The 15,316-nt window shown below is 38.6% G+C and overlaps 1 protein-coding gene and 1 long non-coding RNA gene across 7 annotated transcripts in view; both read left to right on the top strand.

The window, feature by feature from the left end:
* LOC141376130 (uncharacterized) overlaps positions 1–15,316 on the top strand; it is a 352,849-nt gene that overhangs the window by 295,038 nt on the left and 42,495 nt on the right. The gene's annotated exons all lie outside the window — the stretch shown is intronic.
* Positions 9,305–14,282, top strand: LOC147842370 (uncharacterized). 2 transcript variants are annotated; one of them, XM_087267886.1, is made up of 3 exons: positions 9,305–9,488; positions 9,646–10,333; positions 10,436–14,282. In XM_087267886.1, exons 2-3 carry the CDS (start codon positions 9,657–9,659, stop codon positions 10,521–10,523), a joined length of 765 nt encoding a protein of 254 aa, XP_087124012.1. In that variant the 5' UTR covers positions 9,305–9,488; positions 9,646–9,656; the 3' UTR covers positions 10,524–14,282. The 2 variants fall into 2 exon arrangements, with proteins under 2 accessions (XP_087124012.1, XP_087124011.1); XM_087267885.1 differs by having other exon boundaries at positions 9,646–14,282.

Here is a 15,316-nt window from a genome sequence, read left to right as displayed (position 1 = left end):
CACTTCAAGTCTGATTCATTTTACCACTTTGGTTCATCTTGAACTGTCCTGTCTCTGTCATTTGAGTAAAACTGAAAGGTATTCATTTGAATGATTTGGTTTCGTTTCATTATGAATAGTGTTAGGAAGTCAGACTCATTTTAGTGACTCCTAAAGACTGAACTCTTGTCTTTTATATGAATACCAAAAGAAAGTATTTTACAGTCTATATAGTTCTTGGTTCATTCTGAATGTTTTATGTCACCATCTTATTAGTGCATTTATCTGTTTATTGCCGTAATATGCATTAGAGTGTTGCTGATGGTTTTTGTTTTGGTGTGCACACTATTACATAGTATTGCTTTAAGCTATGATGTCAAATTAGCAAAATAAGTCATTAATTAATTTATCATACCTTAATGTACAAGTAGCTAAAACTTGCTCATTCTGAGGCAGGAACCAGCGGACGTGCAACAACATTAATCATAGGGCAAACACAAAGAAAAAGTTTTCAATTGGAGCTCTTTCGTGGGACTCAACACTTGTAAGTATTCGCTCCAACGGTTCACACAGCTCTTTGCCCTGGTATTTTGCCACCAACTCAACACAAACTGAGTCACATCAAATGTTACTTATTTAACCCCTAGATATAAATTTTAAAGTCATAACAAGAGGCCTTGCAAAAAGGTATTTAGGGTGTTTGAGAGTTACTCAGTACAAGCCAGTAATTTCTTAAGTAGTAGTTTGTTAGTCCTTAATAGTCATCTTTCTAATGTGAGTACTGTATATACTGTAAGTAGTGTTGGAAAGTTTTAAATTTATTTGTTTATTTATTTATTTATTTACTTAGGGGTGTCAAAATGAATTGTTTCTTCAGTCTTCTGTGCACCGCGATGCAGATGGGGACCATTCGACATCGGTTCAGTAATAGATCATAACCGGTTATTACATACTGACGTCATTTATCTCCTATGCGTGATGTTGCAGTAGAATACTATGCCGAAGGAGGCGAGGGTGACTAAATAAAACGCTCTTGCTACTTAAAAGGTAGATAATTACGCTCATAATTTTACCACTATTTCACTACCAGGGAGAGATGCTGTAAAAATTCACCTCTGCCTCTCTCTCTCACACACACACTTTGGACATTTGACCTGCTGCGCTGGCCTGTTTGTGAGGTAACTTTTCCTCTCCTTTTGTTTGCTAAAACGATTCTTGTGGATTCGAGCGTGCCTGAGGTGCAAGTTATCTCCACTGTGTCTATTACGGATCACTTGTGATAACTGCATATTATGCACATATAGGGCCCTATCATACACCCGGCGCAATGTGGCGCAAGGCGCAACGCAATTGTTGTTTGCTAATTTCAGCTTTGCGCAAGAGTCGTTTTGATGTTTTGCGCCACGCTGTTTAAATAGCAATTGCATTTGCGCTCATATGTGCGCCCATAGGCGTTCTGGTATAAAAAGGAAGGGTTCTAAGACTCATTGCTGGCGCGTTGCTATTTTGAGAAACTATAATAGATTTTTCAATAAACCAAAACAAAGCCGGTCGATTGTCCAGCGCAGAGCCATTAGTTGTGCGCCTAGCTTACACATTGCGTAATACACACAAGATGTAGAGCAATACGCAAATATCTTTACAAATGAAAAAAGAATTTAAATATTAGGGATATATTTAGGATATAATAAGGATATATATAGGATATGAATATAAAGGATTAAAATATTACAAAACATATTATTTTCTAGCCTACATAAATTTAAAAACCACAGCCTCCATGCCTTCAGTTCATTCATAACATTTTGCTTTGTATAATGTTATCATTATTAGCAGTATTATTTATCATATCCATATTTATATGTTTTTTATTAAAAACAAGCTTAGATATAAGGCTTCAGACCATATGGGGCACAGCATATGTATTTGGATATAACTGTGGTTTTTGACCACACTTCGTTATTATTATTCATTTATTCGTTTGCTGGAAATTAGAACTGAATTTTGAAATGGTTTTTACACAAAAACAAACTAAATTATTTATTTATAGGTTAATTGATGTCTGTGCGTACAAGGTTTCCCTATATCCACGAGAGCGAAAGAGAAAGTAGAGTGAGATGCTGTTTAACTGTTTTCTTGCTAGTGAAATGCACAGTTTTTCCACTTACAAAGTCGTCATGTAAATAGCAAATGCACTTATGGCGCAATGCAACTGGGAATGGGAGATGAGACTCTGATTGGTTTATTCTCTAAACACACATATAACTCATTAAGAAAATAAACTCAACCCTTTTAGATCATGCGCCACGGCGCAAAGCTGATATTTTCATCCTTAAATTAGCAAAAGTGGATTCTGACATGCCCTGAAAGCGTTTGCACCCTGCGCTTTGCACTTTGCGCATGGACTGTCAAAATAGAGCCCATAGACTGTAACCGTGACTGTTCTTCCCGCGTGACTCATCGGCAAACAGTGCTTTCTTTTTTAAAACTAGCGCAGCCCTTTCTGTTGAGCGAGTTAAGACAATAACCAATCATAGGGATGTAAGACAGCGCTTGGGATAATATTTACATTAGTTTATTTGCTAAAAAAGCTTGTGTTGTCTTCTGTGCATGTATTGGAGTTTTGTTTAATACATTCAAAAAGAGTGTAGAAGGACAAAATTTTATCACAAATATATTATGAATATTAATATAATTTTAGATTTTATTAAAAAATGTCATTGTGTTGCGAAGAAAAATCTAATTATGTATGAAATAAGGGTGTCACGATCCTCCAAATCCTCGATTCGATTACGTTTTCGATTCTAAAGGCACGATTCGATTTTCGATTATGAATAATTAATTAATGACCAATTAATTATTTGTAGCCTACCGTTTAAACTACCTGACCTGCATGGTCTTTGTTTTACCCATAAACAAATCATACAGTAAATGAATAAAGGCAAGATACACATATAAATTACCACCTGTCAATCACTTTTTCTGCGGGACTCGTAAATAGGCAGTGATCTGTGTCCTTATAATGGCGTCGGTAAAAAAGATGCACAACCAACAGGAACCAGCCAACAGTATCTGAGGTGTTCGCTAAAATGACTAAGTACAAGTGAGTGAAAGATTGAAGCAGTCCTCTGACTGCCTGGACCTGCTGTCTCGAGCTCATATGGCTGTGTGTGCGTCTGTGTCTGTGTGGTCACGTGATGTGCATTTTCAGAGGTAGAGAGGAAGGAGGGCTGCTCAGAAATGCTACACGCCATTGTGGATGTCAAATCGTTGTCGTTCTAAAATGCCATTTAAAAACAAGAACAGTGTAAACAGGGCCTGAGTGTCTACTTTTCGCGAGCGGATTTGCAACGGGGGCGGGCGGAGGATCGCGATGCTGGTGTTGTCTATCAGACGAACTGTACGTAATACGTACATAGCAGAGCTTGCAAAACTGTGTTTTTTTTTGTCGACAACACGAACGTTGTTAACATAACTCACTGGAAATCCAAAATTCTTACACACCGTCGACTTCATTAAAAGAGGAGAGGGTTTAAGTTCTGTCGACGGGTCTCCTTCTTCTGCAGTTTAACAAGCACTTCAACAAGCATGTTTTTTTTCCGCTTGGCAAGCCAAGCTGATGTGACATGGGGGCGTGGCAGCTTCGACGATTCTATTTTTTGATTCGATAATCGAAATTGAGCATAAATTTCGATTGATTTCGATTAAAAATCGAAATTGTGACACCCCTAGTATGAAAAGCATCGCCATGCACCGTGATGCACTGAGATATCGAATTGAACCGAATCGATGGCATGATAATCGTAACCGAACAGAACCGTGAGACCAGTGTAGGTTCACAACCCTACTTCTCTGTCATATGAGTAACAACAACAATTTTGATTAATTTTAGTCAGACTGTTCATGGTGTTTTGGAACTTTGGAAAGTTTTATCCATTTTATCCTGAAGAGTTCTGAACATCTGTTTTATGAGTAACATTGAAATGTTTAGTTCATTTGCATTATTTGTTTTATTCCTGACAGTCTCCTGTTTCACATATGAATGATGTTTGAAAAGTTTGATTCATTATACTAGCTTGGTTCACAAATGATCCTCTTTATTTAACATGAATCATTTTATAATTCAGCCTCATTTTAGTGACCTAGTTCATCTTGATTGATCCTCTAGCTCTTATATAAGTAACACTTGAATATCTGATTAATTCTAAAAACTTGATTCATCCTTAACAACCATCTCCTCTTTATATGAGTAGCATTACAAGTTTTATTCATTTTACCACCTTGGTTCATCTTGAACTGTCCTGTCTCTGTCATTTGAGTAAAACTGAAAGGTATTCATTTGAATGATTTGCTTTCGTTTTATTATGAATAGTGTTAGGAAGTCAGTCTTATTTTAGTGACTCTAAAGACTTATCCTCTGTCTTTTATATGAATACTGCAAAAAAGTATTTTACAGTTTATCAACATTTATTTGTTTATTCCTGTAATATGTACTAAAGTGTTGCTGATCGTTTTGTTTTGGTATACACAATACTTGCATAGTATCGCTTTAAGCTATGATATCAAAATAGCAACATAAGTATTTTGGAGTGAGTCATTAATTCATTCATCTAAATCCTTTCATTAATTCAGAAGCAAAGCAAGTGGCTGTATTTATGAATGGCATACAGGAATGACTGACTCACTTGAATATTTGGTAGAGAGGTCATTTCACATTTTTCTAAGCACAGTGGTATAAATAGAATTTATTTATTGTCACCCTGAATGAGATTGATTGTTTATTCGAATTAAAAGTTATTTTCCCTTTAGATAGATTAAATGTAGATAGATATGTCTGTGTTGGTAGTAACTTCTATAATGTTGCTGTCATTTATCTGTAGATGTTTTGATATTTGCAGTAAGAAGATCAAATGAACAATTGGAGTTGGATTTACCAGAGAAGGTCCCCTGACCCAAAACCTAATAGTGTTTATTGACTCACCTACCACTTTAATTTCCCCCACAATATGAGCTTCGGACAGCCTGACTATCCATCATTGTCTGGCAGCTCAGCTCTGCTCTGAAGTATATGTAGAGCCAAAGCATACAGAAAAAATAATGCATTTTCCTGACATTTTTTAGGTTATTATATTGCTAAGATTATATTTATTAATTTCGCATGAGTTGGATCACATTACCATGATCATTTTATATACAGTATACACCAACACAATCAATTTGAAATGAAACGAAGATGTGCTTTAACTGCTCACTATCAGCTTAAATTTGAGGGTATTTGCATCCAAATCAGGTGAACGGTGTAGGAATTACTACAGTTTACATGTGCCTCCCACTTGTTAGGGGTCCAAAGGTAATTGGACAATTGGCTTCTAAGCTGTTCCATGGCCAGGTGTGTGTTATTGCCTCATTATCCCAATTACAATGAGCAGATAAAAGGTCCAGAGTTTATTTTAAGTGTGCTGTTTGCATTTGGAATATGTGACTGTCTACTCTCAAGATGAGATCCAAAGAGCTGTCACTATCAGTAAAGCAAGCCATCATTAGGCTAAAAACAAAAACAAAAACAAAAAAACATAACAAACCCATTAGAAGAATAGCAAAAACATTAAGCGTTAACTGTTTGGAACATTTTTAACTCAGCAACACCAAAAGACCCAGAAGACCACAGAAACAACTGTGGTAGATGACTGAAGAATTCTTTCCTTGGTGAAGAAAACACCTCTCACAACAGTTGGCCAAATTAAGAACACTCTCCAGGAGGTAGGTGTATGAGTGTCAACAATCAAAAGAAGACTACACCAGAGTGAATACAGAGGGTTCACTGCAAGTCGTAAAACATTGGTGAACCTTGAAAACAGGAAGGCCAGATTAGAGTTATAAAAGAAGCTTCACAGTGCTGGAACAAAATACTATAAACAGATGACATCAAGATCAACTTGTAACAGAGTGATGAGAGCAGTATAGCGAAAGAAAAGAACTGCTCATGATCCTTAGCAGTGAAGCATTCTGGTAGTAATGATATGGTGTGGGCATGTATGGCTGTCAATAGAACTGGTTCTCTTGTATTTATTGATGATGTGACTGCTGAAAAAAGCAGCTGGATGAATTCTGAAGTGTTTCAGGCTATGTTTGATGCTCATATTAAGACAAATACTTCAGAACTCATTAGACAATTCTTCACAGTGCAGATGAAGAATGACCCAAAGCATACTGCAAAAGCAACCAAAGAGTTTTTGAAGGGAAAGAAGTGGAATGTTTTGCTATAGCCAAGTCAATCACCTGATATGAATGTGATTGAGCTTGCATTTCACTTGCTGAAGACAAAACTGAAGGACATATGCCCCAAGAACAAGCAGGAACTGATGGCAGCTGTTGTTGAGGCCTGGCAGAGCACAACCTGAAATGAAACCCAGCGACTGGTGATGTCTATGCATTCCAGACTTCAGGCTGTAATTGACTGCAAAGGATTTGTAACCACCTAAAAAAAGGTGAAAGTTTAATTTATGATTATTATTCTGTCCAATTACTTTTGGACCCTTAACAAGTGGGAGGCACATATGCAAACTGTTGTATTTCTTACACCATGAACTGTAATTTGGATGTAAATACCCTTAAATTGAAGCTGACAGTCTGCAGTTAAAGCATATGTTTGTATAATTTCAGATCGATGGTGTTGGTGTATAGAGCCAAACATGTTAGAATATGGACCTAACTGTAAATATAACACAAAACACCGCAAAGTGGCTCAGTAATATTTAGATCTTGTGACTGTGCAGGCCATGGGCGATGTTCAGCTTTACATTTATGTTCATCAAACCTCTCGGTCACAGGTCTTGCTGGGTGTATTGGAGCATTATCATCACCTGATAATGCGAGTTTTCTTGACAAACTCACAACACTAATCAGCTGTTCGAGGAAAAGCTGTCTGGATATCTGTCCATCACTGATAGTGAGTTGTCTTGTCTCTTGTTCCTCCTCTAGCGGTGAAACAAATCTGATATTGAAAGAATGAATGTGACAGCTAGGAAGGGCTGAGCTTTCAGCAGATTAATAAAACATATTTAGCTCACAGAAAATATCATGTATGTATTATCGCTGTGCGTTTGTTGAACATCAAAGCAAACATTCAATCATTTACTGTATGGTTGTAGCATAATCTACTATGTTGCATAACGGAATAACATAACCTTTTTATGATCTGGATTAAACCTTGTACATGTTGTTTCATCTTCAGCATTGTGTTGTACACGAACACAAGTTTGCCATTTCATGGTGTCACACCATATTTATTTCTCATTACATGCACATAATAGCTCTTGCTTAAAAATCCATAACCTTAACCTTGTTGTTATGCACATTATCAGCTGTTTCAAGCCTATCAAAAGAAAAAAGCCTCTTTAATACCAGCTGTGTACTTCACTCATTATCTGTGTTGAACCGACAGTCCCAGTCTATCAATTTATGACACTGTCTCAGTCCATAACAGATGAGTTCTTTACACCACACAGCATGGGCATAATTAGTTTTGTCTTGATTGATTGAGCGGTGCCTTAACACTGCACTTGTTTTACATTAGGACTGCACTGTAATTCATTAAATTGACAATTCTTCTGATCTTTCATGTGACCCAGGCTGATTATTGACGTACCCCTATATACAATTCTGGAGAGCATAAAATACATCCCATGAGGTTTTTTTTTTTTTTTTTGTGCAGTTTTTGTTTTCGCAAATCCACCAGAGGCCGCTGTCTATGCTTTTTCAAATCTGAAATTTTTCTTGAGTGCAATTTGCACCTGCTATTCTCGCGTAAATCCACCAGAAGCCGATGTAGAATGACTGACTAAGCAATCACCCGCACGCACTCCCTTCCCTAAACCCAACCGATATTGTTTTCAGAAGCACCGATTAACCCACCCGCCGCCTTCCCTAAACCAAACTGACAGTGTTTTCAAAAGCAATACAGAAAAAGATGAGCCCTCACGCCCTACTGATTTTTACATTTTTTTCAGATCTTACCACATTCTCACACTGTTATTTACTTGTTTTTTTTTATTTATGTTCTTTGCCATTTGTTTTTATTTTACCTGCTTTCTGGATTTCTTTGTCTTTGAGTTCCTTGTCGGACCCGAACCCTGATGTCGTAGTCAACTCCTCTCTGTATTTCAAGTCTGCCAACGTACTTGGTGAGCCACTGGGTAAACTAGTAACAGCAGAAAAGCTCTCTACACGGAGGTAAGCGGTCAGCTGGTTGGCGCTAAAAGAAATAGAAGTCGTCTGCAGCATTTTTTAAAGATGAAATGCAGCCATACATAGCTCTGGCTACATAATGCGTCTGTCTCCAGAAATGTATACGGGAGTCGTGTTACGCCTGTGTTGTATTCAGTCTTATGGCTTGTTCACACCAAAAATCATTAATGTAGGCATAATTATTTAGATTTTTTAAAAATGATATACACATTCTGTTAGACAGATGTTTAGTAGTTCCACCAATTACATTGAAAATCACACTCAAATGCATAAACATTCATTAACATTTATATACAGTAAATCATGTTGAACATAGGTTATCATTTATAATTTGGGGCACACTTTATTTTGATGGTCTGTTTATTGAATTTAGGTTACATTGCGTCTACATGTCAACTAATTTTCATTAGATTATAAGTAGATTGTTAGGTTAGGGTTAGGGTTAGTGTCAGTTGACATGTACTTGCAAAGTTTCTTATAGTCAGTTAAATATCTCTTGAAGTTGTAGTATGAACATATTAAGCAGACAGTCTAATAATACCCATGGACCATCAAAATAAAGTGTTTACATAAGTAATTTGTCATTTGTTTACTTATGTCTCAGTTTACAGTTTGAGTCTTCATGTAGATTATATGAAACATGCTTCTAGATTGGGACCTGACTCTGCCAACTCAGGGGACTGTAACACTGACAGCTACTGGACACAGAAAGTATCCAAGAAATGACAAAGCGTACAAACACAGAACTACAGCATCTAAATCACTCAATAGCAAGAGCAGAAAAAATAGTCAGAGGAAAACTTGGAATACCATTGTAATGACTCTTTAAGCTAGTATCTGCTTACTAATTATATGATAGTATTGTTTTGTCACTGTACTTTAATTGCCCACTCTGGACTTTGAGATTCAGCTTCATATGCAGATGCCCATTAGGCCAAATGGGACTGAGACTGCAAGCCGGAATGACCCTGAGCTGCTTTAAAGCATCATGTTCTGCCCACCCACCATCTGTCCTCAGCGAGTGCCCAGCCTTGGGCACAAATCTGGAATTGATATGGAAAGCATGGCATGCTCGAGTGACGTCACTGGCGTCACTGTCTCCGTTCGGTCACACACTGTGTGCTTGAAGTTTGGACTTGCTATTTACTCGCAATTTAAATCTTAATCATTAAATTCTTCCTCATTCGCTAAGTATTTGTCTCTCCTACTTAGGGTGACCAAACCCTTAATACATTTATACAAACAAAGCTGCTTTAAAAACGGTCTGTCCCTTGAGCATCCGCCTGTTGTTTGTAGCTTTAGCCTGCTAGCGCCGCTGGTCAGCTAAAGCTACCGACCTCTTTAACCATACACTTTTGACTTACTGGCTTTGCTCTTTACCCCGTAAAATGTCGCTTCCGTCTCTGTCCTTGTGTGCAGGAGAAGCATCGATGGAGGCGTTGGAGCTGGAGCTGGAAGAAGTGGAGTCCCAGATCCGCGCGCTGGTGGTAAGACGGTCGCGGCTACGGGAACGGCTCCTCGCCGTACCTAATGCTAAGGCCGTCTCATCACCTAAGGTACGTGGAAATTACAACCACATCATTCCCTCTACCTCAACCCCGCGTCCTTCTCTGTCCAGGCCCAGCGCACCCGGGGCGCGGCTCAGCCAGGCGTTGTTCACGCCGACACCCGGCTACCACGGCGCCTGGGTGCAGCCGCGCAAGGTGCTTCCCAGATCCCGGGACAGAACGTCTCCGCCTGTGTTCGAGATCTCCACGGAGAACCGCTTCTCCCCTCTCCGCGAGTCGGGTCCCGATGTGGCCATCATCGGTGACTCGATCGTTCGTCACGTCCGTGCCGCCTCCTCAAAAGGTAATAAAGTACGTACTTTCTGCTTTCCTGGTGCCCGTGTGAAAAATATTTCTACACAGATTCCAACCATCCTGGGCGCTGCCGAGAGCCCTGGTGCCGTTGTCCTCCACGTGGGGACAAACGACACCGGGCTCCGGCAGTCGGAGATCCTGAAGAAGGACTTCAGGAGCCTGATCGAGACGGTTCGACGCACCTCGCCCGCCACGCAGATCATCGTTTCTGGGCCGCTTCCTACCTACCGCCGAGGAAATGAAAGGTTCAGTAGACTTTTAGCTTTGAATGAATGGCTAATAACATGGTGTAAAGAACAGAAATTGCTCTTTGCTAATAACTGGAATCTTTTCTGGGAGCGTCCTAGGCTCTTCCGTCCTGACGGCCTGCACCCCAGTCGAGCCGGAGCTGAACTCCTGTCGGACAACATCTCCAGACTACTTCGCACCATCTGACTAGCAGGTAAAAATTCACAAAATTCACACTATAGCCACCTAGACTCTTGTTCACCCCACTTAAACATCAGTAACGCATATCTGGCGAATCCTATAGAGACTGTGTCTGTTCCTCGTATTATTAGATTAAGAAATAAACGTACTGTGTGCTCCAGGAAAAATCTAGTAAGAATCAAACCAGAAAAACCAGTAGAAAGTGAAAATACAAATTTCGTAAAACTTGGTCTCCTAAACATCAGGTCACTTGCACCTAAAGCACTTATCATAAATGAAATAATAACAGAAAACAATCTTAATGCACTCTGTCTCACTGAAACCTGGCTGAAACAAAATGACTATATTAGCTTAAATGAAGCAACTCCTCCAGGATTCTTATATAAACATGAGGCTCGTCAAACTGGTCGTGGTGGTGGAGTTGCATCAATCTTTAGTGATTTCCTTAATATTAAACAGAGAAACGGACTTATGTTTAGCTCCTTTGAAGTATTATCGCTTAATGTTCAGCTTCCAGATACTATACAAAAACCTATGTTATCTCTCGCTTTAATCACCATATATAGACCCCCAGGACCCTATGTCAAATTTCTAAAAGAATTTTCTGATTTTATTTCTGACTTACTAGTCAAAACTGATAAAATGCTAATTGTAGGTGACTTTAACATCCACATAGATGACGCTAATGATACATTAGGGCTCGCGTTTATGGATTTAATACACTCACTTGGGATAAAGCAAAACGTTGTGGGTCCAACCCATCGCTTAAAGCATACATTAGATCTAATTCTGTCTTATGGAATCGAGGTTATTGACGTAGACATTATACCACAAAGTGATGATATTACAGATCACTACCTCTTACTATATAAGCTGTGTTTACCTGAAATCAGCAAACCCGCTCCAATACTCCGCCCTAGTAGAACTATTGTTCCGTCAACTAAAGATGAATTTATAAATAACTTACCTGATCTTTCTCTATTTCGTAATGCACCCGCAAACTCAAATGATCTTGATGTAGTAACCAGCAGTATGGATGCCATCTTTACTAGCACACTAAATACTGTGGCACCCATCAAATTAAAAAAGGCTAGAGAGATTAAAACTATACCATGGTATAATAGTCATACTCGTGCGCTCAAAACAGCAACCCGCGCCCTGGAACGTAAATGGAAAAAAACTAATTTAGAGGTCTTTAGAATTGCGTACAAAGACAGTATGTCCAGCTATAGGAGGGCTCTAAAATCTGCCAGGACCGAGCACCTGCGCAAACTGATAGAAAATAATCATAACAATCCTAGATTTTTATTTAACACCATCTCTAAATTAGCAAATAATCGGTCATCCTTGGAACAAACTACTCCACCGCAAATTAGTAGTGATGACTTCATGAATTTTTTCAGTAATAAAATAGAAGGCTTTAGACAGAAAATAGGAGATGCCAAACTTTCTGCACCGGCTTATACTCCAAATCCTGTAAATATTTCATTAAATCATAATAATAACCTACACTGCTTCAAAATCATAGAACATGAAGAGTTAGTAAAAATTATAAATAGCTCTAAACCAGCTACGTGTATGCTGGACTCAATTCCAACAAAATTACTGAAAGAGCTGCTACCTGCTATAGGAGAACCTCTTCTTAACATTATCAACTCTTCTTTATCTATAGGCCATGTTCCAAACTCTTACAAGCTAGCTGTTATTAAGCCTATTATTAAGAAACCGCAACTAGACACCAACAACTTAGCTAACTATAGGCCTATTTCAAATCTTCCATTTATGTCTAAAATACTAGAAAAAGTTGTTTCCACTCAATTATGCTCTTATCTGCAGACGAACAATATTTTTGAAGTGTTTCAGTCAGGTTTCAGGGCTCACCACAGTACAGAAACCGCCTTAGTGAAAATAACCAACGATTTACTCTTAGCTGCTGATCGAGGGTGCGTCTCGCTATTAGTTTTACTCGATCTTAGTGCGGCATTTGATACCATTGACCACAATATCCTCATAAATCGTTTAAAGTCTACAGGTGTCCAGGGACAGGCTCTACAATGGTTTAAGTCATACTTAACTGACCGCTACCAGTTTGTAAATCTTAATGGACAGCCTTCACAAATCTGCCCAGTAAAGTATGGGGTGCCTCAAGGATCAGTTTTAGGCCCTTTACTGTTTACAATTTACATGCTACCTATGGGAGACATTATTAGAAGACATGGGATCAGCTTTCACTGCTATGCAGATGATACTCAATTATATATTTCCACTAAACCTGACGAGACGTCTGAACTTTCTAAACTAACTGAGTGTATCAAAGACATCAAAGACTGGATGACCAACAATTTTCTTCTCTTAAACTCAGACAAAACAGAATTATTACTTATTGGGCCTAAATCTTGCACACAGCAGATCTCGCAACTCAATTTACAATTAGAGGGATACAAAGTTAGCTTTAGCTCTACTATAAAAGATCTGGGTGTCATATTAGACAGCAATCTAACTTTTAAAAACCATATATCCCATGTCACAAAAACTGCCTTCTTTCATCTGAGAAATATCGCTAAATTACGAAATATGCTATCCATCTCAGATGCAGAAAAGCTAGTCCATGCTTTTATGACTTCGAGACTGGATTACTGTAATGCTCTATTTGCTGGCTGCCCAGCATCCTCTATTAACAAACTTCAATTAGTACAAAATGCAGCAGCCAGAGTTCTGACCAGGTCCAGAAAATATGATCATATAACCCCAATTTTATCCTCCTTACACTGGCTGCCTGTTAAATTTCGTATTGAATTTAAAATATTACTTCTCACCTATAAAGCTCTAAATAATCTAGCTCCTGTTTATCTAACCAACCTTATGTCTCGCTACGAACCAACTCGCTCCTTAAGATCTCAAAATTCAGGGCTTCTGGTAGTACCTAGAATAGCAAAATCAAGTAAAGGAGGTCGAGCCTTCTCTTTCATGGCTCCTACACTCTGGAATAGCCTTCCTGGTAATGTCCGAGGCTCAGACACACTATCCCAGTTCAAAACTAGATTAAAGACCTATCTGTTTAGTAAAGCATACACTCAGTGCATCACCTAGCGGGTTCCACACTGGCTTCTACATCTTGCTTATATACACTATGAACAGCAGCTACGCTAATTATTCTCTTTTCTCTATTTTCACCTGGGGATACTCATCCCGAGGTCCTCAGATTAGGCGGAGTCACTGATTGGATCCAAGACCAGCGACGTGATGATCCCAAGGATTCCATATCCGGGACCAGGCCATATCCTGAGCTGCTGCTGCGCTGATAGTCGTGGGGAGTGGAGAACATGAGTCTGATTCCAGCGACGCTCCAGGGACAGACGAGTCTTCATTGAGGCCATCTTCCAGCATAAACCACGGCGAATGAAGTTCTGCACAAGACTTTTGGCCAGCGGAGAAATTAAAATGGTCGTGCCCAACTGAGTCTGGTTCTCTCAAGGTTTTTTTTCTTCACTCCCATCAGGTGAAGTTTTTTTTCCCTCTCCGCTGTCGCCACTGCCTCGCATGGTTCAGGATTGGTAGAGCTACGCATCGATGAATTTGCTCTTCGGTGTTTGAACTCTCAGTAATGATTAAATCACACTGAACTGAGCTAAACTGAACTGAACTGAACTTAAACACTAAAACCTGAACCACACTGTTCCAGTTACTATGACCATTTATGTGAAGCTGCTTTGACACAATCTACATTGTAAAAGCGCTATACAAATAAAGCTGAATTGAATTGAATTGAATTGAAAGTACATGTTCAGCATCAGCAGTGGTCAGATAGCTGGAGTGTAGCCCCGTATGACCATTCCAGTAGTATTTGTCTCCTAAAACAAACAGTCAAGGAAACCTAAACAAAAAGATCTAGTTTACTGTTATAGATAGGATGGCCATCCATCTGAGTATATGTTGTAAATATTACTCAAAGTATGAGTAAAAAGTAGATCTTTCAAATGCACTGAAGAGTATTGAGTATTATGATGTATGAAGCTGATGCATTTACATGTAATTTGTGGATGTGTGTAAACCTAACATTCTGTAGTGCATTTAGTTATTGCACAGCAGGCACACAATGTCATAAGATGTTAATATTAGGTAAGATTTAGGTTGTGGCGTCAGGTGACCAAAATTCAATGTTTAGTCAGCTTCTAAGGACAATGTTATTTTGATCTCCAATAATGACGTCAAATGACTTTGATTTTAGGTTGTTAGAAAGTGACCAAAATCAAACGTCTAGCAAACATCTTAAACCAATGTCATATTGACGCCAAAAACTGACATTTAATTATCAGGTATGGCAACCAAAATCCAATGTCATATAGACGTCATGGTAGTAACATCAACACAATGTCAAGCTCTAACATCATTAGATGTTGATATTTGGTTGGTTTTAGGTTGGATGTTGGATATTGACTTTCCTGTTTTTGAGTTCTCAACCTGATTCATTTCCAAATAATATGCATAATTTCCAATATAAAGCGCACATGTCTTGAGGTAGTTCATTATGTGGCGATTAACCTTCTGTGTGTGATTTGATTGGACAGGAATCACAGGACAGATTTTTCTAATCTCCGTAGACAAGAAAAAGTAAAGTAGTGACAGCAGGTTAAGAAAAAGAAGTGTAAAAGTACTAATAAAGCACTGAAAGGGTACTTAAGGTAAAGTAAAAGTACACATTTGTAAACTACTTAGTGAATTACAATTCCTGAGAAAGACTATTTACAGTAATTTGAGTATTTGTAATTAGTTACTGTACTTTACACCCCTGGTAACCT

The sequence above is a fragment of the Danio rerio genome, chromosome 9 (assembly GCF_052040795.2).
Source record: "Danio rerio strain M-AB ecotype USA chromosome 9, GRCz13ab, whole genome shotgun sequence".
NCBI lineage: Eukaryota > Metazoa > Chordata > Actinopteri > Cypriniformes > Danionidae > Danio > Danio rerio.
The sequence above is the reverse complement of the archived record's forward strand: the minus strand, read 5'-3'. Positions and strand labels throughout refer to the sequence as shown.